Below are 25923 nucleotides of genomic sequence, written 5' to 3'. Positions count from 1 at the left end.
ATTAAAAGCATTTTTGGAAAAGTGCGTCAAGATTGGCAGGATGCTTTTCCGGAAAAGCACTTTTTCCAGAAAAGCGTCCGTGGCCAATCTAGACGCGCTTTTCCGCAAAAAAGCCCCGATCGTCATTTTCGCAATCGGGGCTTTTTTGCGGAAAACACCACTGTGCTGTCTACGCTGGCCCTTTTCCGGAACAGTTTTCCGGAAAAAGACTTTTGCCCAAAGGGGAGCAGCATAGTTTTTCCGGAAAAGCACTGATGATTTTACATTAGATTATCGGTGCTTTTCTGGAAATTCAAGCGGCCAGTGTAGACAGCTGGCAAGTTTTTCTGGAAAAGCGGCTGATTTTCTGGAATAACTTGCCGGTGTAGACACAGCCTCAGTGTTTCTAATTTACAAATACTCTTTTAAAGACATTAACAATCCTCATCTAGTGCTTCAACTCTCAATGGGTACCAACATCAAGGTATAATACAAAAATCCACCAAGGAACAACTGTCTCCTATCCTCCTGGTACCTATATTTAAAAAAAAACACCTCTGCATTTGGGAAAGAATAGAAGTTTCATATTTAAAGCCTTTATTTTAGCCATGAGGTTATTCTCACTGACATATTATCGAACCCTGTTAATAGAAAAGACAAATGTTAATTCTAAGCAACTTTAAACATAAGGTTGAATTGTATAACGGAAAACCCAAACCTAACAAATCTATTAGCCCTTCCTTATATACAGGGCTTGACAAACAGCGGCGAAAGTCGCTCGCCAGCCCTGCACTGCGCATGTGCAAGAGCCGCATTGTGGATGTGCGCACCGCTGGTAAACGGGGCACACAGCTGAAGTCTATTCGCCACAGGCGAGTAGATTCTATAGTTTGTTGAGCCCTGCTTATATATAGAATGTACACACATTCCCTTCCTCCATATCTTTCCATAGTATAATTTACAGAAGACCCTACAGTGCCCAGCTTTTTTATAATAGCTGTAGCTTGTCTGATCCTTGAAAGTTGAGCCGTTTTCCTTAGAGACTGAAGAACAAATGGACTGGAAATATTCTGGCATTGATCCATTACCTGTCTATTTGTTCTCTTTTTTTTAAATCAGGGTTTCCAGTGTTAGAAGTTGCAGTTTGCTCTATATGGGTATGTCTACACTGCAAAGCTATTTCAGGATACTAGAGGTATCCCGAAATAGCTATCCCATGTCTTCTGAATATGTCCGCTATTTTGAAAAATAGCAGACAAGCTATTTCACCATCCCTATAAACCTCATTCTACCAGGAGTAAGGAATGGCTCAAATAGCGCTTTATTTCAAAATAGACTCAAAATAAGCTATGAAATTTGCATAGTGCAAATTGCATATCTTATTTCGAGTTTAGGGTACTATGTATATGCACCCTATGAATCCAGATGGAAGGGGAGAGTGATCTCATACCAGGAAGCATTGCGTGTGTTAGTGATGGTGCATGCAGTTAGCCTGCTGTCACCAGAAGATGACAAAGACACAGGACACCAAACTGCTTCAAGCCCTAGTCAGAATGGCTACAGCACAGGAGTTCAAACTGAGGTTAGGTGAAATTCACAGTCCCAACAGTGTTTCCTCCTGCACAAACTGACTAAAGCTGATAAAGAATTGAAGAAGCTAGTTCTGGAAAAAATGGATAATAAGACTGTCAGTGAACTATTTTATTTTTGTAGCAAAAGGTGCAACAAACTGCTTAAGTGAAATGTTATCATCCTGTGGTGAGAGTTGGGTCTATCAAAAATGGGCTGGCAAGAGCTAGTTGTGTTCATGTCAAGAAAAGGATTTAAGAAAATGGGAACAAACAAGCAAGAGAAGGAAAAGTTAATATACAGGCAGTCCCCGAGTTACGCGGATCCGACTTATGTCGGATCCGCAGTTACGAACGGGGCCGTTCCTCTCCCTGGTCTCCAGCAGACCAGGGAGAGGAAGCAAAGTGGCGGAACACATGGGCAGCGGACAGGGCTGTCCGCTGCCCACACGCTCCGAGGCTTGGCTCTGCTTTGCCCCCCCCCCCGTCCCCCTGGTCTGCAGACCAGGGGGACGGGAGGGGGGGGGGGCAAAGCAGAGCCAAGCCACGGAGCGCGCGGTCAGCTGACAGCCCAGACGCGTCTGGGCTGTCAGCTGGCAGCGCGCTCCGCGGCTTGGCTCTGCTTTGCCCCCCCTTCCCCCCCCCGTCTGCAGACCAGGGGAACGGGGGGTGGGGTGGGGCAAAGCAGAGCCAAGCCGCGGAGCGCGCAGTCACCTGATAGCTGTCAGCTGGCCGCGTCCTCCGCGGCTTGGCTCTGCTTTGCCCCCCCCCCCATCCCCCAGGTCTGCAGACCAGGGGGGCGGGGGGGTAAAGCAGAGCAAAGCTGCGGAGCACGCGGGCAGCGGACAGCCCAGACGTGTCTGGGCTGTCAGCTGACCGCGCGCGCCACGGCTTGGCTCTGCTTGTCTCTGCTTTGCCCCCCCTCCCCCCCCGGTGTGTTCCGCCACTTTGCTCCCCGTCCCCCTGGTCTGCAGACCAGGGGGATGGGGAACAAAGCCGAGCAAAGCCACGGAGTCCAAGGGCAGCAGGACAGCCACGGCGCGTCTGGGCTGTCCCGCTGCCCCCGTGCTCCATGGCTTTGCTCCGGACACCTGTGGTACAGCAGCTGGGGCGCTGCCAGTTGGTCCCATAGCGCCGCTCTGGGCGCTACTGGACCAACCGGGCAGCACCCCAGCTGTTCTGCCCCAGGCGTCTTGATTCAGCCACTGCTGGTCAGATTCAGCAGCGGCTGAATCAGGACGCCTGGGGCAGAGCAGCTTGGGTGCTGCTGGGTTGGTCCAGTAGCGCCGAGGAGCGGCGGAGCTACTGGACCAACCCAGCAGCACCCCAGCTGCTCTGCCCCAGGCGTCCCCAAGTCAGCCGCTGCTGAAACTGACCAGTGGCTGACTACAGGAAGCCCTTGCCCTGGGCTTCCTGGAATCAGCCGCTGATCAGTTTCAGCAGCAGCTGACTTGGGGATGCCTGGGGTTCTTAAGTTGAATCTGTATGTAAGTCAGAACTGGCGTCCAGATTCAGCCGCTGTTGAAACTGATCAGTTTCAGCAGCGGCTGAATCTGGACGCCAGTTCCGACTTACATACAGATTCAACTTAAGAACAAACCTACAGTCCCTATCTTGTACGTAACCCGGGGACTGCCTGTAGAGAGAAATAAATGTAAATGAAAAAAAAAAAAAAAAAAAAAACATGGCAAGACTGCCATTTCAGTAGCATCACAGTTCAAATTAACAAAGAGGCTATTTTTATGATAATTGTGTGACTAGTTCCCAGTTTACTGGAAATGGTCTGATTTTGAGAAAATGCCCCAGCCTATTGTATCAAAACCAAGGGTTAGTCTGTTCCAGTTTAAATTTGCTGGGTGGCAAACCTTTTTGCTCTTATACACCTGGGACTGTAAAGGGCTACAAATCTCACAAGACTAGGTATATATAGGATACAATGATAAATGTAGGGATAATTTAAAGAGGCTTTGGCTACGTCTACACTGGCCCCTTTTCCGGAAGGGGCATGTAAATTTCACTCGTCGTCGTAGGGAAATCCGCGGGGGATTTAAATATCCCCCGCCGCATTTAAATAAAAATGTCCGCCGCTTTTTTCCGGCTTTTAAAAAAGCCGGAAAAGAGCGTCTAGACTGGCCCCGATCCTCCGGAAAAAGTGCCCTTTTCCGGAGGCTCTTATTCTTACTTCAAAGTAAGAATATTCTTACTTCAAAGTAAGAATATTCTTACTTCAAAGTAAGAATATTCTTACTTCAAAGTAAGAATATTCTTACTTCAAAGTAAGAATATTCTTACTTCAAAGTAAGAATATTCTTACTTCAAAGTAAGAATAACAGCCTCCGGAAAAGGGCACTTTTTCCGGAGGATCGGGGCCAGTCTAGACGCTCTTTTCCGGCTTTTTTAAAAGCCGGAAAAAAGCGGCGGACATTTTTATTTAAATGCCGCGGGGGATATTTAAATCCCCCGCGGATTTCCCTACGACGACTAGTGAAATTTACATGCCCCTTCCGGAAAAGGGGCCAGTGTAGACGTAGCCTTTATGTTTTAAAGGGAGGGGTGAATTAGTGGAAAGGAATTAGTGAGGCAAAGTCATAAATAAATCAAAAGAGTTCATGCATTACATATTTAGCAGAAATTCAAGAAGATAAAGGGATGTTAACCACATTAATGCTTGGAAGGAGCTGACCATCCTTTGAGGCTGAGGAAGGCATTTTCACTGATCAGGCATTTTTTTTTATTATACATCAATACTATTTTTGGATAGCTGGAGGGCCCTGTTCAGATGCCACAAGCTTTATAAAAAGTTGAGAGTTCAGAACTGTAAGGAATCAGAAAAGCACATTGAAATGAAAGGATGCCTCATTTTCACTATTAAATGAAATACACAAACCAGCAAATAGAAAATGCCAGGAAAGTTTGCCTAAGTGACTGGATAGTGAAAGCACAAAGAAAGCAGGCCTCAAGGTTGAATTTTTATCGAAGTCAATTAGGTGAGCGCATGCAGAAGAGGTGCTTATTCCCTAACGGAGACTAGAGATATTAAATACTGGTTACCTGAATAGTCAAGTAACCTCGGTCATTTGACTATTCTATAGTCCCCAGGGGTGAGGCTGGCAGCCAGTGTGCTCCGGCCCCACGCCACTCCATCTGGCTCCTAATACACTTTAAATGCAGAGCCATAGGGGGAGGAGGGGGCAGTAGGTCCTGGACCTGGAAGGAGCCAGGACTGAGCCAAGCTGCTGGCCAGCCAGCTAAAAAAATTACTGGCGGAGGGAGGGGGAAAAGAGGGAAACCTGTGTAGTCTATAGCATTAACCTTTAAGCTTTTGCTAATTGGTTAATCAACTACACTACTACATCCATAGTGAAGACTGGAAAAAATAGCAGGGGAGAGAAAACTGATAAGATCCTAGGGAGCTAAGCTATAAAAACAGAAAAAGGAGTGGGGAGGAATTGCAGATGTGTTGGCTGGGTCTGATGTGCATTGCTGCAAATGGTATAATGTCAGGAAAATTGGCAGCCCTATCACTGTTTCCCAGGCCTTTATGAGCTCAGGTCTCTCAGGGCAGTAACCTATGTTCCTCTCCTACACCAAGGATTTGGACACTCATTGTTATCACCTTAGCAAGTCTGTTTTTAGTTCAGCACTTGCCCTACTGTTCTCTCCCAAGGTTTACCAATATCTAGCCAGCCTTCTCAAAGCAAAGTACCGTAAATTAGCATATATAACCCATGCACGTGTATTACCCGCACCCATGCACAACCCACGGTTTTTCCTGATTGTGTAAAAAAAGTTTTAGATAACCCGTGCACGTGTATAGCCTGTGGAAAACAAATGGCAGGTACTGTTAATGAACAGCACCTGTAGTGAAGTGTTAATGAACTGCAGCTGATGACGCTGAGCAGTAAGTATGCTACAAGCCTTATTGCGGGTATATAACCCCTTTGAACCACACCATTTTACCATTTATTTATTCCTTTAGTAGTTTTAACTTGTAATGAACTTTAAAAAAAGTATTTAAAACTTCTTAAAACTTTTTAAACATGCCTAAGCGCAAATCCTACACTGCCGACTTTAAATTGTGAGTTGTGACATATGCAAAGAATAATGGAAACCGAGCAGCAGGAAGAAAATATTCTGTCAACGAAAAGTCTGTTCAGGAGTGGAGAAAGGAAGCAGCAGATTTTACGAAATTACATCGTAGGAAAAAAAAGCACGCCATGGAAAGAAAGCCAAGTAGCTACTATTCGGAATGGGTTCTGTAAACGTAAAATTCTTCCCGACGTTGACTTGTCTAGCTCTAAATCTGACTACGACAGCGATGCTGATTCGGCACCACAGACCTCAACCGTCACCAAAGCTCACCTAGCCTTGGATATGGATTTTACAGATGTTTTTCAAAACAGCAATTATGCCGAAAGTTTTGAAAACTCAGATGCTGAGGAGGATGCTGCTACCACTGATTCTAGTGATGCAGAATGAATAAACTTATGTCTTTTATGACAATGCGAGGATGGCTTTTTTTAAACTGTTTTACCATCTATTTAGTCTTTTATTAGTTTCACATTAAAGTTTTAACTTTTAATGTATTTTAACATCACTGTCGCTATTAAATTAAAATATGCTGCTTTTATCAAGTAAGAGTCAGTCTTGTCTTCCTGTAATTTTAGTAAAAAAAACCCGTGTATAACACAGACAAGTATAGCCTGCCCGGGGCGGGGGATTGTAAAACCTCACTAAAAGACAGTAATTATTAAGAAAAAAAGTATTGCAGAGAAAATATCTTTGGAAACCCTGGTAAGTGCTAAAATCCTCCAAAACCTCTCTGTAGGGTCTGGCTCTCTTGGTGAGAGTGTTATGTCAGTTCTTGCATCTAGTGAGTGGGATACCATGTGCGCCCTATCAGGTAGGACTTGATAAAAATTCTTAGTTCACTGTTTGCTGCTCTTCTTGAACCCTGTCAAAACCAGTGTACATAATTTCCCTTAAGGAAGTGGTACTTCTACAGACAAGTATATCTGTCTAGGGAATTGCCTAAATTATAAACCCCTCCCTTCCCAGTGATTTTAAGGGTTTTATTGTTCATTCATGGCATGCTTGGCATCCCTCATCCCAGTCAGTTCATGGCTTGCTCTGTTCCATGACAGCAATTAACCCCTTAACGCCCAGCAGGTAACAATACAAGGTGAGAAGAGTAGAGTAACACATTCTTTCATTTAAAAATCAGACATTTCCCAGTTCTGCACATTATATTAATCTCAATCAACAAAGTATGTTCTTCAGATCATCAGTATGGGAAATGAGTGTAAGTCGTAGCATTACTTACACACAACCAGTAGATCAGACTCATAAGACCATAACACATTTTAAAGTATAATTTCCATTGCTATGAATTCAGAAAGTGTATGAAGGAATAAAAATCAATTTCTTGTTTCAGACTCCTAAAGAGATCAACAATTGAGAGAACAGCCCAGAAAGGTCCTTGCTGTCATACGGTATGAAATGAACAAGCTTCTTAATCAGGAACAAGCAGCAGTCCTGTGGCACTTGATCTAACATGTTAGTTTCTATGAGGTTTTTGTGGGTAAAACACACTATGAGTTGGAGTGGAAGCGAAAGAATCCAGGATATATGTAACAGCAACAGCAGTTACCTGTCAATTGTAGGACCAGTGTTAATGAAGCTAATTAAGTCAGGCTGAATGTGTCCCATTCATGGCATTTGATGTGGAAATGCTAATATCAAAGGTGGGGAAAATTCCTTTGTTGTGCATTAACAAGTCAATATTTTAATTCAAGCCCAAGTTGATAAGTGTTGAACAAGTTTTTTGTGTATAAATAAGCATATGCGTATCTATACAAATAACTGACTAGTGACTTGACTAGTCGCTTCTCCCCCACCCCCTTGCTGCCTCTATTAGAGAGGCAGCAAGGTGGGGGGAGCAGCTTAAAAGCCAGTTCCCTCCATCACCATTTCCACGGAGAGGCAGGAAAGTAGCGGAGGTCCGGGTGTGAGCTGGGAATCAGGTCTTGGCTTGCACCAGGTCCCCCCCCCCCCCCCACTGCACTTCAGCCTTTTAAATGTATTAACAGCCTGGCAACTTTTAATACATTTAAAAGGCAGTACCGCAACAGAGTTAGCTCCTGGAGCCGGGAGCTAACCCTGCTGCAGCTCTGCAGTCCCCTCCCTTATCAATTAATCGACTATTCAATGGAAATTCCATCAACTAGTCAATTAGCTGATTAAACACCATTTAACATCCCTGCCTTCGACATCAGGCTAGTCACAGTATGCTAACTCTTCTTTGTTTCCAGCTATTTAAGACAACCAAAATATATACTTAATATTTCAGGAAAATAGTTGCTATAGCTGTGTCAGGAATCTGATGACTATCACCAGTAGAGGTATTTCGCTTTTCCCTTCCACGAAAAAGTTTGAAAACCTTTGATCTAGGGGAGGTATAGGGAACTATTAGCATTGTCCTTATTGTAAATTGTGTACGTATTGCAGCTATTTATTATTTGAATAATTACTGAAATAATTTTATATGTGGAAGTTCAGAGAAAAGGGTTTAATAGCTGGACCTTTTTGGTACAATGTTTGGTCAACGTAATATCATAAAGCTGTTTTCTTAAAACAGTACTGCATGTGCGTCAAGTCCATATTTGTATGCAGACTTAGCCATACTTTTTGCAGCTCAGGATTTTTTGTTTTTTGGTGGTTGGTGATTTTTTTGGGGGGGGGGGGGGAGGGGGGGCACAATTGAGTATTTTTGCTTTCTACCAGACTTACACATTTAAACTGATCCAAAGCTCAAAGTCATTAATGGAAAGTCTCCCACTGACCTCAGTAAGCATTGGCTCAGACCAATGATTAAAAAGCATTGAAAAATCTTGTAATGTATCATCTTGACCTACAAGAAATATATTTTTACATTTTTAGTCAGTCAAAAAATTCCATGGGAGAGTGTTTCTTTTCAAGGCAGATGCTGTTGATAAATGTACCAGTTGCAACTGAGTTATCAAGTGCACTTACGACCAAAGGGGGAAAAATCTGATTCCCACGCTGTAATTTAAATACAAGCTCTTTCTTGAATTTCAAGGCCAGATCTAGGTTACATTGACTTCAGTAAAAGTTGGTATTTTCCTTTTATGCCCAGAACCCCCTTCCCTGCTACCAGTCTCTAATCAAATCAGCCTCTCCTCTCCCTCACTCCTGTAAGTCCTGGCTGTAGTATACGGGTGTTTAATTGCAATCTTGACCCTGACTATAAACCACCTGCAGCTCTCCTGCTGTTTGTCTCCAGTCACACCCATTTATCAGATGAGGCACCATGGGTCTTTAGGGTTTGCTGCTTCTTCCTACTATCTCCCCACTCTCTGAGCTTCCTGAGTAAGAGAGGCAGACGTTTCACTTTTCCTGCCTATGGTCTATCTCCTGTAAACTTCTGTTGTGAGGCTGCACATCTACCCTGCTCTCTGGATCTGCACTTCCCACCCTGACAGTCATCCTGGTTGCTGTAGGTTGGATCTTTAGGAATTATATCTGCAGTGTTCCCTCATAGTTACGAAATTTTCTTGCAAATCAAGTTTATAGGTACTGTTTAGCAGACTTCAGTCATCAATAAACGTTAATCTTCCAGGTCCTTCATTCTTCATCCACCGCCTGTATCTCTTCCATCGTGGGTCCATGGCCATCTTCTTCTTTAGCTCTTCCTCTTGTTCTTGCTTGTAGACCTGAACAGGAGAAAAAAAAGGTGACTTTAAATAAAGCCCAAGAAAAAGTGAGCCCTTAAGGTAAGCTTTATACTAGAGGCAAGGGGCTAGTCCTGCTATTACAATGTATCAAACTGCAGACTTTAGTCAGGTCAGTGGGACTGCTGGTGGAATGCAGAATTGGCTCATTAATTGGCTCCAATAATTTCAGTTGAGTTACACCAGTATAGATTCTAAATCCACAGTAAGAGCAGAATTTGGCCTCATCTCAAATTTATTAAGCAATTAAAAGAATGTATTTTAAAACACACAGAATATTCATCTAAAAGTTGCATGCTTATGCAGGAGACAGTATTATTCTACAGAAACAGAGAGGCCATTCTCAGGATGCTGATATAGGAAATATTCAAGGCAATAGTTAGATCCACTGGTGTAACTGTTTCTTCTGGCCATTTTCATATGTGTTTCCTTCTGCAGTCAAGACTAACTAGACAAATTTTGGAGTGCAGTTAAATTTGACAGGTTTTTTTTAAATCTGTCTAGCTACAGAAGCAAACGTTTTTATCCCCACATTTGAAGCATTAGAATTATTAATTCTAGTTTATAATTATTTTAAATTAAATACTTTTTCATTGGTAATAAATTTAACAACACTAATATTAATAACTTCCTCAAGAGAGATAATAATATTAACCACGCAGGTTTCAAAGAATCAGTAAGTCTAGGGTCTAAACTGTAAGTTTTCCCTTACAGATTTGAAAACCTCACTATGCCATATGGAAGCCACCTATTGTAAATAACGGGGAAGTTAAGACTTCACATACACTTTCAAGTCTGTTTATCTAGGTTTAGAATTTGGCACTGCTGCTACAGTGATTCTTTCAGTTTCTAGTATTTATCACCTGCTCCTGAACTAGCTAGCCTACTTCTAGTAATATAGTCCAAAGTGTTGATCTCCAACAGTGGATAACTGCATGGTATCTCAATGGCAACTGAAGTGTTTCAGCACAAGAAATCTGAAAAACTCTGCACCTTGAATTCACTAACTGTACACACTATGTGGGGACATAATACAACACCACATGAAGTACTGCTGTCAAAAATCCTTATATCACCACAGCAACACAGTAAGGCAGAAAACTGTTAAACATAGATTTACTGTGCTAAAGAACTATAAAGGCTCCTAATGTGTTCTCAGTTACCAATTCCTTGGTACAAAGATAATCCTCCAGTTGCGTCTTGTACAACAACAAGCATAGTCAGTACTTAAAAGTACAGTAAACTTCCGATAATCCGGCACCTTTAGGACCCAGGGGGTGCCGGATTATCAGATTTGCCGGACTATCGGAAGGGGGGGGGGAAATGAGGAGTCTGGGGTGGGGGGGGGATGCCACCCCAGACTCCTCATAGCCCCCCCCTTCCAATAGTTCGCTCTGCCCCAGGCGTCCCTGATTCAGCCGCTGCTGGTCAGTTTCAGCAGCGGCTGAATCGGGGACGCCTGCAGCAGAGCAGCTGGAGTGCTGCCGGGTTGGTCCGGTAGTGCTGACCCTTGGCGTGGTGAGACCAACCCGGCAGCACCCCAGCTGCTCTTGGGGACGCCTAGGGCAGAGCAGCTGGGGTGCTGCCGGGTTGGTCCCACAGCGCTGAGGAGCGGCGCTACTGGACCAACCCTGCAGCACCCCAGCTGCTCTGCCCCAGGCGTCCCTAAGTCAGCCGCTGCTGATACTGATCAGTGGCTGACTCCAGGAAGCCAGAGGCAGAGTTGCTCTGTCCCAGGTGTCCTGATTCAGCCGCTGCTGAAACTGATCAGGGGCTGATTCCAGGAAGCCCGGGGCAGAGCAGCTCTGCCTCGGGCTTCCCGGAGTCAGCTGCTGGTCAGTTTCAACAGCAGCTGAATCGGGGACAGCTGGGGCGCTGCCCGGGTTGGGTCCCGCAGCCCCGAGGGGCAGCGCTATGGGACCAACCCAGCAGCGCCCCAGCTGCTCTGTCCTAGGCGTTCCCGATTCAGCCGCTGGTCAGTTTTAGCAGTGGCTGAATCGGGGAACCTGGGGCAGAGCAGCTCCAACGGTCCGGCTGCCCGGAGCACTTCTGGGTTCCTGATGGTGCCGGACCATCAGGAGTACCGGACCATCAGATGCCGGACCATCGGAGTTTTACTGTAATAGGTTCTGGAACATCCCCAGGACCTGGGCACAGAGCTTGTATATTCTGTGGAGTCTCTGACCTGGAGCAATCAAGCTCTATACTTGAATAAAACAGCCACTTCCCAGCAAGATGATCCTGGATCACTAGAAATTGAAGGAACTACTGAAGGGCAAAGAGGACAGAGTCAGGAACTAGATGAATTGGTAGAGTGATTTAAAAAAAATATCTGAAATGGTTTGGATAAACAGTTACTTTGAAGGGGTTATGGAATCATTCTCTGGAGCACAGCACATTCTGCTGTGATACCTAGCACCACTACAGATGAACAAAGAGTCTCTGGTCAGAAATCCCGAATCTCATTGCCAAAAATCTCCAGTTTAATGAGTGATATCTAGAAATGAATCACAGTCTTACTTGCAGTACTACCACGATAGATACCCCAGGAGAACACCAGTTTTTAAGCTGGGCGAATTGGACATTTAGCATTCATTTTCATTACAATTTTCCGCACGTACTCACCTCATACTTCTCTTTTATCCATAGCTGCCTTTCTAGAAAAGTCTCTTTCTGATTATCTTCCAGACTGTCAAATTGAGACTGTGACATTTTCATGTTTCTGCGTATGATATATAGCTTCTCTTCTTCACCATATTCTTGCCCTTTAATATGAAAGCAATAAATCCACCAACAATACCAAGCTATATATTTGCACAAGTAAACAGGAGCTAACAGGATTTGGAACAGGAGGATATCATATATTTTAGGCTTCTGATAACCGCCTTTTATATCTACTTTATTTTTGATAATGTCCTTGATGATTTCTTCCTCTTCCTCACGGATTTCTTCCTTAGACCGTCTGTTTTTGCCTTTTTCTTTAGCTTTGTTCAGTAGGCCTTGTCGCTTAGCAATCTCAAGTGCTTGTAGACGATATTTTGGCACGGTGACAAGGTAGTTGATGACCTCATTGTAGCTACTCCACCAGCTGAAGAACTAGAATATAAAATAGTAACAGCTTGTTATTTCCAGCAGTAGCATTAAACAGAAGAAAAACACAGGAAAATATGCTGCCTCTGGGATGTTCAGTTAAAAATTAAGAATAATCACATTTAGTAAATTTTATATTTTACAGATGCTGAGGGGTGAAATGACTGGACATCTTCAGCAAATTCAAGGTAACTTCTTGCCTTTTTCACTGTATCCTGATCCTCTCCATAAATATGAAATGCGCAGGTATCTTCATCAAAGACTTGCTCAAAGTCTTACAAGTCAGTAGCAACACTAATGTAAAAACATCCCTGCGCTTAAAGGGTCTTCTATGGGGACTGAAGAGATTTACATGTGATTTTCCTGCCTGCTAAAGGGCCAGATCCCTTGGATCAACACCGTAGCAGACTTGAACCTTTTTGTGGGCCAGCTACTGGATGAGAACAAATGCCACAATGTATTAGCAGTGTTAAACTCAAGATTAGAACTCTACTTGTTAGGCTCCAACCCTGTGCTCATTTTGCTAAAGAAAAATATTTCACAATCTACAGTGTACAAGGAGAATAATAATTTCACTCTTTTAATGAGATGGATACAGTACGTTTACAACAGTACTAAAACAGTGCAGGATTAATTTTCATAATCATCATGTATTCTATCAGATGAAAGTTATTTTCATACTGAAGGATTATCCTGTGGATTACATTAGCAACCTTTCCTGCTGATTTGCTTTGTCTTAGTGACAGGTTTTTAACCCCACATTATTAATGAAACCAAGTATGCTAACAACTGCTATATTTATTCTTAGCGATATAAAAAAATTACAGAACAATGGGGGGAAGTTTGCACAGCATATTCTAGAAACTCATTTACTAGAAGCATCATGTCTTGATACAGAATATGACACTAGTTAAGAAAGTGCTTCTCTTCCATACTAAAGCACTGTGGCTCAGCTGCTTATACTTTTTTTACTAGAATGCAGAGTTTCTTTACTCATTGCATACTGCAACAAGGGATAATGGCACAATAGGGGACATGTTTTGAGTTTGTCACTTGACGGAAATTCTACACTTGTCAAGTACAGTGGAACTCTATTATGAGATCATTGCTCCCACATACAAACATCACTATCAGCCAAAGTTTGATACAAATGGAATCATGGTTTGCAAACTGAAATCCATTAACTTGAGACTTTAATTTTAATTCTCCAATTTAGCTAGGGATGTTAAATTTAGATTAATGGGCTAATCAAATAGTCAATACAATTTGCATCAGTTATTCAAACAGGGTGCCTGCACCTTTGAAGTGTAGCAACAGCCTCAAGGATGTTGCTACATTTCAGAGGCGAAAACGCTGGCTCCGTGCTCCCTACAGCATTTCAAAGTGGCAGCACCGTATGGAGCCCAGGGTTCCCAGCTGACCCCTGGCTCCACAGTACGCTGCTGCTTTGAAGCACCCCTTCCTTTCCTCACCCCACTGCCTCTTCTTTATAGATACAGCAAGGGAGGGGGGAGGAAGCGACTAGTCATCCACAGCCCTAAATTCAGTATCAGAGAATTTCCCCCCAGAAGCTAATCCATATGATAACATTACAGGACTATGAGTCCCTGTTTAGATTGGCACACTATATGTATTAGCTTAAAGTGTCACACTGATATATCCACTTTGCAACAGGAAAAAATGTTCTTAAAGATTTTTAATTTTCTTGGATTTGCAACTAAACGAATAGTATAGTACAGGACATTGAGTGACATTAACCATTTAAAATGGCTAATTAAAAATAGGTTATACAAGGGCAATCTTATAACTTGATTGGATTTGCTTTATAAGACTCAATCCCCTTCCATGTCTTGCTTCATGTTGGAGTTAAGATGAGACAGACAAAACGAGGATAGAAAAATGAGGAAAAAAAACCCTGCCTTCTCTCTTCCTAATTCACCCAAATAGTTATTAAAATCAACAGGCCTTAACAATGCAATACCACCTCATAGTGTGTGCAACTCTTAAATTAAGACAAGAGCTATAGCAAAGGCAGGAGATAGAAAAAAATGCAAATTTGGATTTAGACATGAGGTTATATTTGCTTTACAATCAGCATTAACTGACTAATGATAAAGAAATCCAGGCTTCAGATTTTACTATTTTCCAGTTTGGTTTTTGCCTGAATTTTTCCAATCTCCTCATTTCTACCCAAGGAAAAGAATGGGAGGCAGGTGAAATTTCTCCATCAAAACCAAAGACTTGAGGAAAAGTGGCTGTATAAGACTTTATGAATCTACGAGTCTACACTGTTTGGAGAATGAGAACTCTACGACAGCTGCTGATCTGCAAATGATGCCACATAAGCATTAAAGAATCAAAAGCTCCTAGTTGGTTTGTTTGGGAAAAGCACCATGTGAGACATCAGGAACCATTAGATAGCCAGGTTCAAGATTTCTTCAGCTACAGCATATTAACTACTGGACATTTTATCTTTTAGAGAAGTCTTCAACAAGTAACTCCAATATACATGTTAAATATTAAAAAGAGGTAATAAATTTATTCTATTTAAACAATTGCTTGAAAATGTATACAAAGTTATTAATTTATTCAATACATAGTATGTATGTTTCTACAGAGAAAAATCATTCATTTGAAGAGGAAGACTTCACTGATCCAAACTAATTTTTATTCTAAGATATACTATGAAATCAGGAGGATTATGATTGTTTTAAATACATCCGTCATGAACAGTTTAAAAATTAGCTTCTTAAAACACTGATATCAAAATGAGAAACTGGCTCAGTCTAACACTGAAAAATAATCTAGCCCTACAGTTGGGATGGACTGTTCAGCCTTTAATTTTTTGGACCATGGAACCATATTATTTCTCCAGTAGTGTAAGATTCTTATCCTTTAAATTTATAGTACCAAAAACATCAACGAAAGGGTCTAGCATATAGATTTATATGACTAGATGAATATCTGCCTAGAGCACCAATGATAGTAAACAACACTTACAGATAGGGGAGCCTTCTAATTGTACAATTAAAAAGCCACTTCCGTTACTAATGGTAATGAAATCTAGACTTCACATTTTATTATTTTCCAGTTTAGAAATTCAATATAAGAACAGTCACAACAAGCATCAGTATATATTTTACCTGAAACACAGAGATAGCACATACAGTCACTAGAATCACTATCCTGACATCAACTTTAGGTGCCAACCTCCTGCGGTAGTAGTGATAATAATGGCTGTAATACTCTTCAGGATGATCCAACATGTAGTCATAATCTTTACGTGTGTCTTCATCCTGTCAAAAAAAAGTTAACACAAAATGTTGTAGGTTCAAATCCTTGAGCTTTTAATCAATGTCACATAGTACATTTCATCAGATGGCTTGGCAGTGGAGTGATTTTTAGTTACCAAAATTACACTTCAGTGATAAAACACTGTTAACCATGAAACTGTTGTAAAATCCGTGTGGGACTGATTTCTATAAGGAATAGAGAGGACAGACTTTTTAAAGAAACCTACATCATTAATATTCAATATTAAGCGTCTGTTTTTCAGGTATTATGAGAATTCTTCAGATTGTTTCCTCTACTCTGATAATCAAAATGGATTTATTCTAAAACACATATATATTGTTTAGTCAGGGCTACATACTTGGTCTTGCCTAAAGAAATATCATTGTGAAGTAGTTAACCATGTGACAGTCACATACTAAGCACAAAGTATCAATCTTAGAAATCAGACAGATGGTATTAACTGATTCCAATTAATCTCGGTCAATGCAAGGTGATGTTTTTTGTTTTGAAATAAAATTCTGTATTTTAAGAGTATGTTTTCTAGTTTTGGGGGCAGTCTAATAAAAATGCACCAAGTGTCACGGCAAATCTTCCTTTGGGAGATTTATACAGCATAGTGGACTTCACTCACTTCACTTTCTTACTATTTAGCCTAAGCACCTCATCTTTTAATTATATTTAGTTAGTCTTAGTTATACCTTTTGTACCATCCAGCAGAATTCCCCTCTTTTTCCCTTAAAATATCTGTAGAATATATTCCCCATCCCTTAACTGTGGCTTAGTCAAGTTCACCATGATAGTCTTTCCTTACAAATTCCTTCTACCATTCTGATCCTGCACTCATTCCTTTAAATCAACAAGAAAAGTAATGGAACATTACTTAAACAGTTGGGTAGCAGTGATGTAAAATCCTGTTTAAAATGTTAACCGGTTAAACAACTTATTTACTGTGCAACTGCCGCCTCCCCCTCGGCTGTGGGCGGAAGTGGGCTAAAACAGCCCCCTGCTCATGGTGTACTGTGCCCCACCAGGCCGCAGCAGTGTGCCAAGTGCCAGTTAGCCAGTTACCCAGTAAGACAATGTTTACCAGATAACTGGCTATCCCTTTACATCCCTACCAACAAACAATTCCTCATTTCAGATATTATACACCCTTCCCCATGATGAGCTATGGGTATATTGCACCTTTTTCTGTAGCAGTGGTTTTCAAACTTTTTGGCCCTGCTCATTACAGACCTTTCCATGGACCACCAGCCAAGTACCCATGATGACAAAATGGCTGCAGAAGGGGCTAGGGGTGCAGGGGACTGGCTGAGAGGTAGGGTGCAGGAGTAGGCTGAGGGTGGGGAGGTCTGGAAGGAAGAGGGTGCATGTGGGAATGGGGGCACTTACCTGGCTCCGTGCCTCCTGCCACTCCCAGGCACCACCCCCTTCTGCCCCCATTGGACATCATCGGGGAAAGCCTCCAGGTGAGTTGTTTCCTGCATTGCCATTCCCTCAGCCAGGGAGAGAGGAAGCGGCTGTGCAGGGGAGCTGCTACCTCCCCTGCAAGCCAGATCCAGTTTGTGAGGCTCACCTCTCCCTCCGCAGCAGGAAGCTGGCGCTGGCACTCTAACCTTGCAGGGGACCACAGGGCTGGAGCACCAGCTCAAGCTCCCCACTGAGGGAGCTGGGAGCTCCGAGCCTGCAGCCCACCTGTTGTCCACACTTTGAGAACCACTATTCTATAGCCTTCAGATACAAAATGTTACACTTCCCACTATATCACAACCACATTTATACAAAGTGCTTGGGGTTCATCCAATTTACAGTAGACTTCCGATAATCCGGCACCTTTGGGACCTAGGTGGTGCCGGATTATCAGATATGCTGGAGTATTGGGAGGTTCTCCAGCGGGGGACTGTGACGGGTCTGCTGGGACCTGCACTGTGTCCGAGGGGTGGGTGAGAAACGGTGCTGCGAGGGGCGAACCCTCCTCTGTTTTGCAGGAAGCTAGGGGAAGCCCCGTGCCGCCGCCGAGCGTTTCCAGGAAGGGAGTGGGCACCCCACTCCCAAGACTGCAGTAGTTACCGCCGAGCAGGGGGGTTAGGGGCAGCGCTGCTGGACCAACCCGGCAGCACCCCAGCTGCTCTGCTCCACTCCGCTTCCCCAAGTCTCCCACTGCTGAAACTGACGAGCAGCAGACTTGGGGAAGCTGCAGAGCAGAGCAGCTGGGGTGCCACTGGGTTGGTCTGGCAGGGCCGCCCATCTCCACTGCCCTGCTTGGCGATAACTACTGCAGTCTGGGGGGTGGGGAGCCCGTTTCCCTCCCAGAAACTCTCAGCCGCAGTGCGGGGCTTCCCCCGCCTTCCTGCAAAACGGCGGAGGGTTTGTCCCTCGCCGCACTGTTCCCGCCCACCACCACCCCCATCCCTCGGCCGGTCACAGTGTGGGTCCCAGCAGACCTGTCACAGGGGTATAATCCCTTTCCCGTCTTCTCCCCTTCCCTTTCCCAGCCATGAGCACCCATGGGGCTCATAGCAGCTCCAATTGTCTTTGCTGGCCGGAGCACTTCCAGGTTCCAGCTGGTGCCGGACTATCAAGAGTGCCGGACCACTGGATGCTGGAGAATTGGAGTTTTACTGTACAGGCAGTCCCCGGGTTACATGGATCCGACTTACATCGGATCCCTACTTACAAACGGGGTGAGGCAACCCCGCACTAGCTGCTTCCCCCCAGCAGACCAGGGATACGCGAAGCTAGCGCCCCCCCCAGCAGACCAGGGAGACGCAGTGCGGCTTTTCTCAGCAGACACCTCAGCTTGAGAATAAAGGACTGAGGGAAGTGAGGTGTGGGAGAATAAAACTGAGCTCTGGAGAAATGTTTGGCTAGAGTTTCCCCTACAATATGTACCAGTTCCGACTTACATACAAATTCAACTTAAGAACAAACCTACAGTCCCTATCTTGTACGTAACCCGGGGACTGCCTGTACTTAATTTGTTCATTTGTGTGGTGTTGATATAGGTGGTAGAGAAGGGAGAGCGACTCCATTCCTAGATGCACAGATTAATCATTTGTTAAGAAAGCAGAGTACAAATACTTATGATGAGGGCTCGACAAATCGCTGAATCTACTTGCCCGTGGCGAGTAGATTTCAGCCGGTCGCTTCGTGCGCCCCATTCACCCGCGTTTTGCGCATGCGCAGTGCTGGTCTGGCGCATGCGCAGTGTGGGGCTGGCGAGTGGCCCTCACTGGGGTTTGTGAAGCCCTGATTATGATGAATATCTATTTTAAGAAATTATATTGATAGGCTGCTGCAAATAAGAGCCAGACAAATGCAGAACAAATCACACCCTAAAAGAAAAATACACAATGCAATCTTCAGACATACTCTTTCATCCACTATGTGACAATGTCCTGCCCAGGGAAGTGGAATAGCATAACTTCTGTAAGAGTCATATTTCCAGGGACTTGTTGTACTATGGCTGTCCTTAGTGTTTCACACAAAATTAATCCAGCTGACTCCCTCCCTAATCCCCCAAACTCTGCAAAACCCAAAATAGGAACCGCAGAGTGGGATTCTGTGGGATCATGGCAAGAGGAAGAAGCAATTTTTTTCCCATGGCGCACTTTCTTTTGCACAAATATGGGGGGAGGGGGGAAAGTGGGAGGATTTGTGCAACTGAAGAGAGGGGAATGGGAGGACTTAACACATCAATTCCTACAAGCATCAATGATTTTAGTATGGAACAGATGTATACTGAGACGACTTCTAGCGAGGACGCCCTGTACCCCGTATCGATTCATCGGGTAGTCAACAAAATTTTGACTACAAATTTGTTTACTACACAATTAATGAAGGACATGCTTAACATTCCTAATAAGGAAGTGACCTTTGCTAGTGCACAACACCTCAGTGATTAATACTAAAAAAATGATTCCTCGCTTATTTTACCTTACCTACACTTCTCACGTTTCTCCGAACCTACCCCATTCTTTACATTAACTTATTCTAATGGATCCTTAATCTTCTATTCACAATTCAGGGCAGTTGCTCTATCTACTTCTACACGTCCCCCCTAGCTTATTAGCTCTGATTTGCTGTGCCCACAGCTAGGCTACGTCTACACTGGCATGATTTTGCGCAAGAACTCTTTTGTGGAAGAGTTCTTATGCAAAAACTCTTCCAGAAGAGAGCATCTACACTGGCATGTGCCTTTGCACAAGAGATGTGCTTTTGCTTAAGAGCATCCATGCCAGTGTAGACGCTCTCTTGCACAAGAAAGCTCTGATGGCCATATTAACCACAGAGCTTTCTTGCACACGAAATTCATGTTGCCAGTCTACACTGGCCTCTTATACAAGAACAGTTGCGCAAGAGGGCTTATTCCTGAGTGGGAGCATCAGAGTTCTTGCGCAAGAAGCATTGATTTCATACATTAGAATGTCAGTGTTCTTGCGCAAGAACTTGCGGCCAGTGTAGACAGGCAGCAAGTATTGGCGCTAAAGCGGCCGCTTTTGCGCAAGATCACGCCAATGTAAACACAGCCCTAGAGAACAGTGGCTCAACCTCTCTTTGCTGAGTTACTGCCAATTACAGAGACTGGATTTTGAACCTTGCTACTGCCCCAGGGCCAGACAGTCCTGCTGATGGGAACAGGATCCCAGCCTCGGTCAACCTGGGCCAGACCTCAGCTGAGAGCCAACTCCAACTCCCCAAGTCACCCAATCTCCATCCCCACCCTCTCATTGCAAGCCCTGGTATCAGGTACTTCCTCAGGCCCCCTGACCTAGGATCAATGTTCCCTCTAAATATTTCCATTACGTGCAGAATACATTTTGCTACGTGCACCAAGGCATATGTGCATGTGCACCACCAATACAAACACATGCTGGTAGCTGTGGGTGCGCTGCAGATCAGCTGGGTGGCATCTGATTTAGGGATATCCAGAGTTAACCAGTTACCTGGCAAGCGTTCACCTTACCAGCATGCTTACTGGGGGAACCCGTTAGCCAGCATCCAGAGCAGCCCCCCACCTGCGGCGTGGAGTGGCGGGCTCTGTCTGGCCAGAGCAACGCACCGCAAAGGGGACCCGTGAGGTTTAACCAGGGAAGATTTAAAATTGGATTCTAGGTCTCTCATTCGACTCTCTCCTGGGGGGCAGCTCACAGGGAATGATGCCTAGGACCATCCCCTCCCGCCAGGAGCACACCCCATCTCCCGCACCCCCCCCATCAGTCTGTGCCCAACCCCCTACGCCATGGCTCTGGGAACCCCAATTCTTACCCCCCTCAGGACCACCAGCAAGTGGCGCCCCTCCCCCCCCCCATGGCTCTCGGCTGGAAGCTGGCGCGCGCGGGACTCCCCGCCCCTCGAGCAAGCCCCCCCCCCTCTTCGCGTCTCTCCCCGCCCCCGGGCAAGCCCCCCCCCTCTCTCCGCGTCTCTCCCCGCCCCTCGGGCAAGCCCCCCCCCTCTCTCCGCGTCTCTCCCCGCCCCTCGGGCAAGCCCCCCCCCCCCTCTCCGCGTCTCTCCCCGCCCCTCGGGCAAGCCCCCCCCCCCTCTCTCCGCGTCTCTCCCCGCCCCTCGGGCAAGCCCCCCCCCCCTCTCTCCGCGTCTCTCCCCGCCCCTCGGGCAAGCCCCCCCCCCTCTCTCCGCGTCTCTCCCCGCCCCTCGGGCAAGCCCCCCCCCCTCTCTCCGCGTCTCTCCCCGCCCCTCGGGCAAGCCCCCCCCCCCCCCCAGCGTCTCTCCCCGTCTCTCCCCGCCCCTCGGGCAAGCCCCCCCCCCCCCCGCGTCTCTCCCCGCCCCTCGGGCAAGCCCCCCCCCCTCCGCGTCTCTCCCCGCCCCTCGGGCAAGCCCCCCCCCCCCCTCCGCGTCTCTCCCCGCCCCCGGCAAGCCCCCCCCCCCCCCCCCCCCCCTCCCCCGCGTCTCTCCCCGCCCCCGGCAAGCCCCCCCCCCCCCCCCTCTCTCTCCCGTCTCTCCCCGCCCCTCGGGCAAGCCCCCCCCCCCCCCGCGTCTCTCCCCGCCCCTCGGGCAAGCCCCCCCCCCTCCTCCCCCCCCGCCCCCGGGCCCCCCCCCCCCCTCCGCGTCTCTCCCCGCCCCTCGGGCAAGCCCCCCCCCCCCCTCCGCGTCTCTCCCCGCCCCTCGGGCAAGCCCCCCCCCCCCCTCCGCGTCTCTCCCCGCCCCTCGGGCAAGCCCCCCCCCCCCTCTCCGCGTCTCTCCCCGCCCCTCGGGCAAGCCCCCCCCCCTCTCTCCGCGTCTCTCCCCGCCCCTCGGGCAAGCCCCCCCCCCTCTCTCCGCGTCTCTCCCCGGGCGCCGCGCCGCCCCCGCGGTGTCTCTTACCGGAGCGGCTCCGGCCGGGGCGGCGGTCCCGCTCGCTCACCTTGAGGGTCTCGTAGGCGGTGGCGATGAGCAGGAACTTCTCGTGCGCCGTCTGCAGCGTCTCCCCGCCGGGCGCGCCGCGGTGCCGGTCCGGGTGGTAGCGGCGGGCCAGCTGGCGGTAGGCGCGGGCGATCTCGGCCTTGCCGGCGGCGCGGCTCACGCCCAGCACGTCGTAGCAGACCTGCCGCCCGCAGTACAGCCCCTCGATCAGCGCCCGCGCCGGCCGCGGGGCCAGCGCCGCCGCCGCCAGCAGCCACCACAGCAGCCAGCGCCGGGCCCGCGCGCCGCCCGCCAGCGCCGCCGCCATGTCTGGCCCGCGCGAGCCGCGGGGCGGGGCCAAGCCAACGAACGTGGCCGAAGGCAGGGGGCGGGGCCAGCGCTGGAGGGGAGGAGCCAGGACGGGAAAGGGGCGGAGCATGTTGGGGGTAGGGGGCGGACGGGTGCTGCAGTATTGTACCCGCAAGGAGACGGAACAAAGGTGGTGGGCGGAGCCAGACGGGGGCGGGGCTAGCGGAGTGACGTAGCCAGAGGGGAGCCGCTCTAGGGGAAGAGCCCGGGGACTGGCCAAACCTGGGAGCGTCCAATCGAGGAGCCAGGCTGCCTGTGGGATCACAACGTGGCTTATTTAGGCGGCTACAAGACCCGCCCCCCAGTCGAATGCCAGAACCTCTGCCACGTGCCCAGCGGGCGACATTCAGGACCCCTGGGGAGCCTGCGCTGTGCTAGGTAAATTAGGGGCAGCGCCAGGAGAAAGTCTGGGCGATAGGTAGACAGCGTCCTGCACGACACTTCTGCACAAGCACTTCTGTCGCAGCAGGGAGCCCTTTCAGCATCACTGCCTGGAAAGACTGGCTTTTAGCAGAACAGATGCTTCGTAATGCCCTTATATTGGATGGCTGTGTCTAGACTGGCAAGTTTTTCCGCAAAATCATCTGCTTTTGTGCTGCTCCTGGTCCGGCAAAAGCCCTCTTGCGCAAATCGTTTGCGCAAGAGGGCCAGTGTAGACAGCACAGTACTGTTTTGCGCAAAAAAAGCCCCGATGGCTAAAATGGCGATCGGGGCTTTTTTTGCGCAAAACCGCGTCTAGATTGGCATGGACGTTTTTCCGCAAAAAGTGCTTTTGCGGAAAAGCATCCGTGCCAATCTAGGTGCTCTTTTCCGAAAATGCTTTTAACGGAAAACTTTTCCGTTAAAAGCATTTCCGGAAAATCATGCCAGTGTCGACGTAGCCGATATGTGTGAGACATGAAGTATTTAAAGGACGAGGCGTGGTCACCCTCCTGAAGAATTATACTAGAACTGTTTATTACGTTTTATTAAAGGTATTGCCCATTTGTTAGCACAGAAAATGTGCACAAGGAGCTTCAGAAGCTGTGCTAAAATCCAAATGCATCCACCAAACCTGCATTCTTTCTGGTACATGGTATGCTATTTCACTAGTGCAGGGTTTGCTCTCATCCTGGTAGCTTGGGTGAGCACCAAACTTACACTGGAGTTGCATAGAGTGACCTGATCAATTGCACAGAATAGCTGCATTTCCTCTTCATTATTAACTTGAGCTGTCAAGTTTCCCCCTGCACCTCCAGCTGGGCCTGCTAGCTAGAGTTTATAGCATTAACTAACTTAAGCTAAAACTTAAAAAACAACAAATAGACTAGTAGCACCTTAAAGACTAAAGATGGTATCATGAGCTTTTGTGGGTGCAACCCACTTCTTCAGATGATACTGAAGTCATCTGAAGAAGCGATTTGTGCCCATGAAAGCTCATGATACCATCTACATGTTTTGTTAGTCTTTAAGGTGCTACTAGTCTATTTGGTGTTTTTTAAATTTTTCCTGTTAGACTAACTCAACTACCTCACTATAATGTAAGCTAAAGACTAGTGTATGCAGACAGGAGTCAGAGTAAGGGCCACTCTCGAATTATACCTCCAGCTAATACTGTAGTGATGGTGAACTGAATGCTAAGAGTTAACAAGATGATTGTACAAAGTGTTTTCCAAGCACAGAGAAAAACTGTTGTTGACGTACGGAGTCAACAACCTTGGGCTATTTCTACACTACACTATTTCTGTTCCCCCACCAGCCAGGATAACTCCCCTACACTCTAGACCCTTCCTCTCCCCAGCCCTTGCTCAGAGTGATGTGGCCTGGGGGGTCTAGTGGAGCATAATGTATGACACTGACTGGGCGGGTCTGCACCCCTTTCTCCTGCATTCACTGGCAGCTGCAAAGCAAGCAGAGCTTGCAGAGCAGCTTCAACTTCCTGGCTGTGTCTAGACTGCATCCCTTTTACGTAAAAGGGATGCAAATTAGACACATCGCAATTGCAAATGAAGCGGGGATTTAAATCCCCCCTTGCTTCATTTGCATAAACATGGCTGCCGCTTTTTCCCGGCTCGGGGCTTTGCCAGAAAAAAGCGCCAGTCTAGACGGGGATCTTTTGGAAAATAAAGCCTATTCCTAAAGATCCCTTATTCCTTTTTTTAAATTCCCGCTTCATTTGCAATTGCGATGTGTCTAATTTGCATCTCTTTTACGGAAAAGGGATGCAGTCTAGACACAGCCCCTTTGTCCCCCCCGCCCCCAGTCACAGCGGTCTTCAGATGGTGAGTGTGAGGCAGCCCCCACCCGCCGCCAAGTGATGCAGCTGGAGCTGTTGCACCACTTACTGCACCATTGCAGATAAGTGCAGGGAGACAGACCCCTGTTGTGGGCACCAGACCACACCTCCTCCACTAGTCCTCCTGTCTGCTGCTGGCCGGCGCCTTGCCCCAGCTGCCCTTGAATTTGGGGTCACGTGCCTCCTTGTGCCTACCACATGAGCTGACCTAACTTGCTAGTGCAAACCAGCCATAAGACTCTCATCCTGCATTTGGGTCAGAGTAGGCAGATCCTTGCACTTGATTTTAATGTAGGGATGGACAACCTAGGCTAGTGAGTAGGTTACATGAGTGGCCCTCCATCTCGACCTCACAGGTTTTGTGTATCTAGAATTTTCTGGGTGTGCCGATTGAGCCATAGCAGTGCTTTGATTGGATGCAGAGGGAGCGCATGTCTTTCACAACCAATATTGTATGAAGTCAGCACCCACCTCACTTCATGTGCCCTTGGCTTTAAGTATGTGTTTCTTTAATAATACAGCTAGGAAAAAAACTACTAGCAGAATCTGACAACTCTGTCCCATGGGCAATAGTAAATAAAATGTCCTGTGGGCCACAAAGACAACTCCATGCTGCATGCAGGCTGCGGGCCACCACTTGTCCACCGCTGCTGTCATGGGGTTCTGAACAGACACTGGTATCTGAGCAAGTGGACCCATGCCTAAAATATGCTGGGTGTAACTGGCTGCCTCTCAGGGGTTTGATTTTTCTTGATACATTGGGTCTATTTAGCCTCAGAATAGTTTGTAACTTTTGAACATTAGTACCTGGGAGAACTTCCAAGTTTTATCTGCAAGTTACAATTTCTAGCTGCTGTCCGGCTAGGATTTTGTATGACATTTATTCATATTAAGGCTTTGCAAATGTGGTCATTGGGTACAATATTTATGTACCAATATTTCTGTTTTTGTTTAACTATTATCTGCAGAATTGAGCTAATTCTAGTGACCCTGGTACAACGGTTCTACCCCAAATTTACAGGTCCCCAAAAGATCCACTTGAGCAAATATCTGTGAAAGTCAGTTCTACACAATCAAAAAAGTCTAATCCAAACCCCTGAAACTAATTGAAAAACTCCTATTGACTTCAAGGAGCTTTCAGTGGAAGTTATAAGATTCACATGTGTGGATGGATCCTTATACGGCACATGGATGGATGAAGTAATCTTCCAACGCTGCTAGCAACTGGGACATTGTGCTTCAGACTGTGCCTGTGGGG

General features: G+C 46.7%; 1 protein-coding gene across 1 annotated transcript; it reads right to left on the bottom strand.

Annotated features, from left to right (window-relative positions):
* Positions 1-8288: 8288 nt before the first annotated feature.
* DNAJC25 (DnaJ heat shock protein family (Hsp40) member C25) lies at positions 8289-22444 on the bottom strand. The gene is made up of 4 exons (XM_075931426.2): positions 22044-22444; positions 15532-15684; positions 11924-12394; positions 8289-9280 (listed from the first exon to the last, which is right to left on the bottom strand). The coding sequence occupies exons 1-4, from the start codon at positions 22347-22349 to the stop codon at positions 9158-9160; spliced, it is 1053 nt and encodes a 350-aa protein (XP_075787541.1). The 5' UTR covers positions 22350-22444; the 3' UTR covers positions 8289-9157.
* Positions 22445-25923: the final 3479 nt, after the last annotated feature.

This window comes from Pelodiscus sinensis, chromosome 6, assembly GCF_052426305.1.
Source record: "Pelodiscus sinensis isolate ZL-2025 chromosome 6, ASM5242630v1, whole genome shotgun sequence".
NCBI lineage: Eukaryota > Metazoa > Chordata > Testudines > Trionychidae > Pelodiscus > Pelodiscus sinensis.
This window is presented reverse-complemented; position numbering and strand designations above follow the sequence as displayed.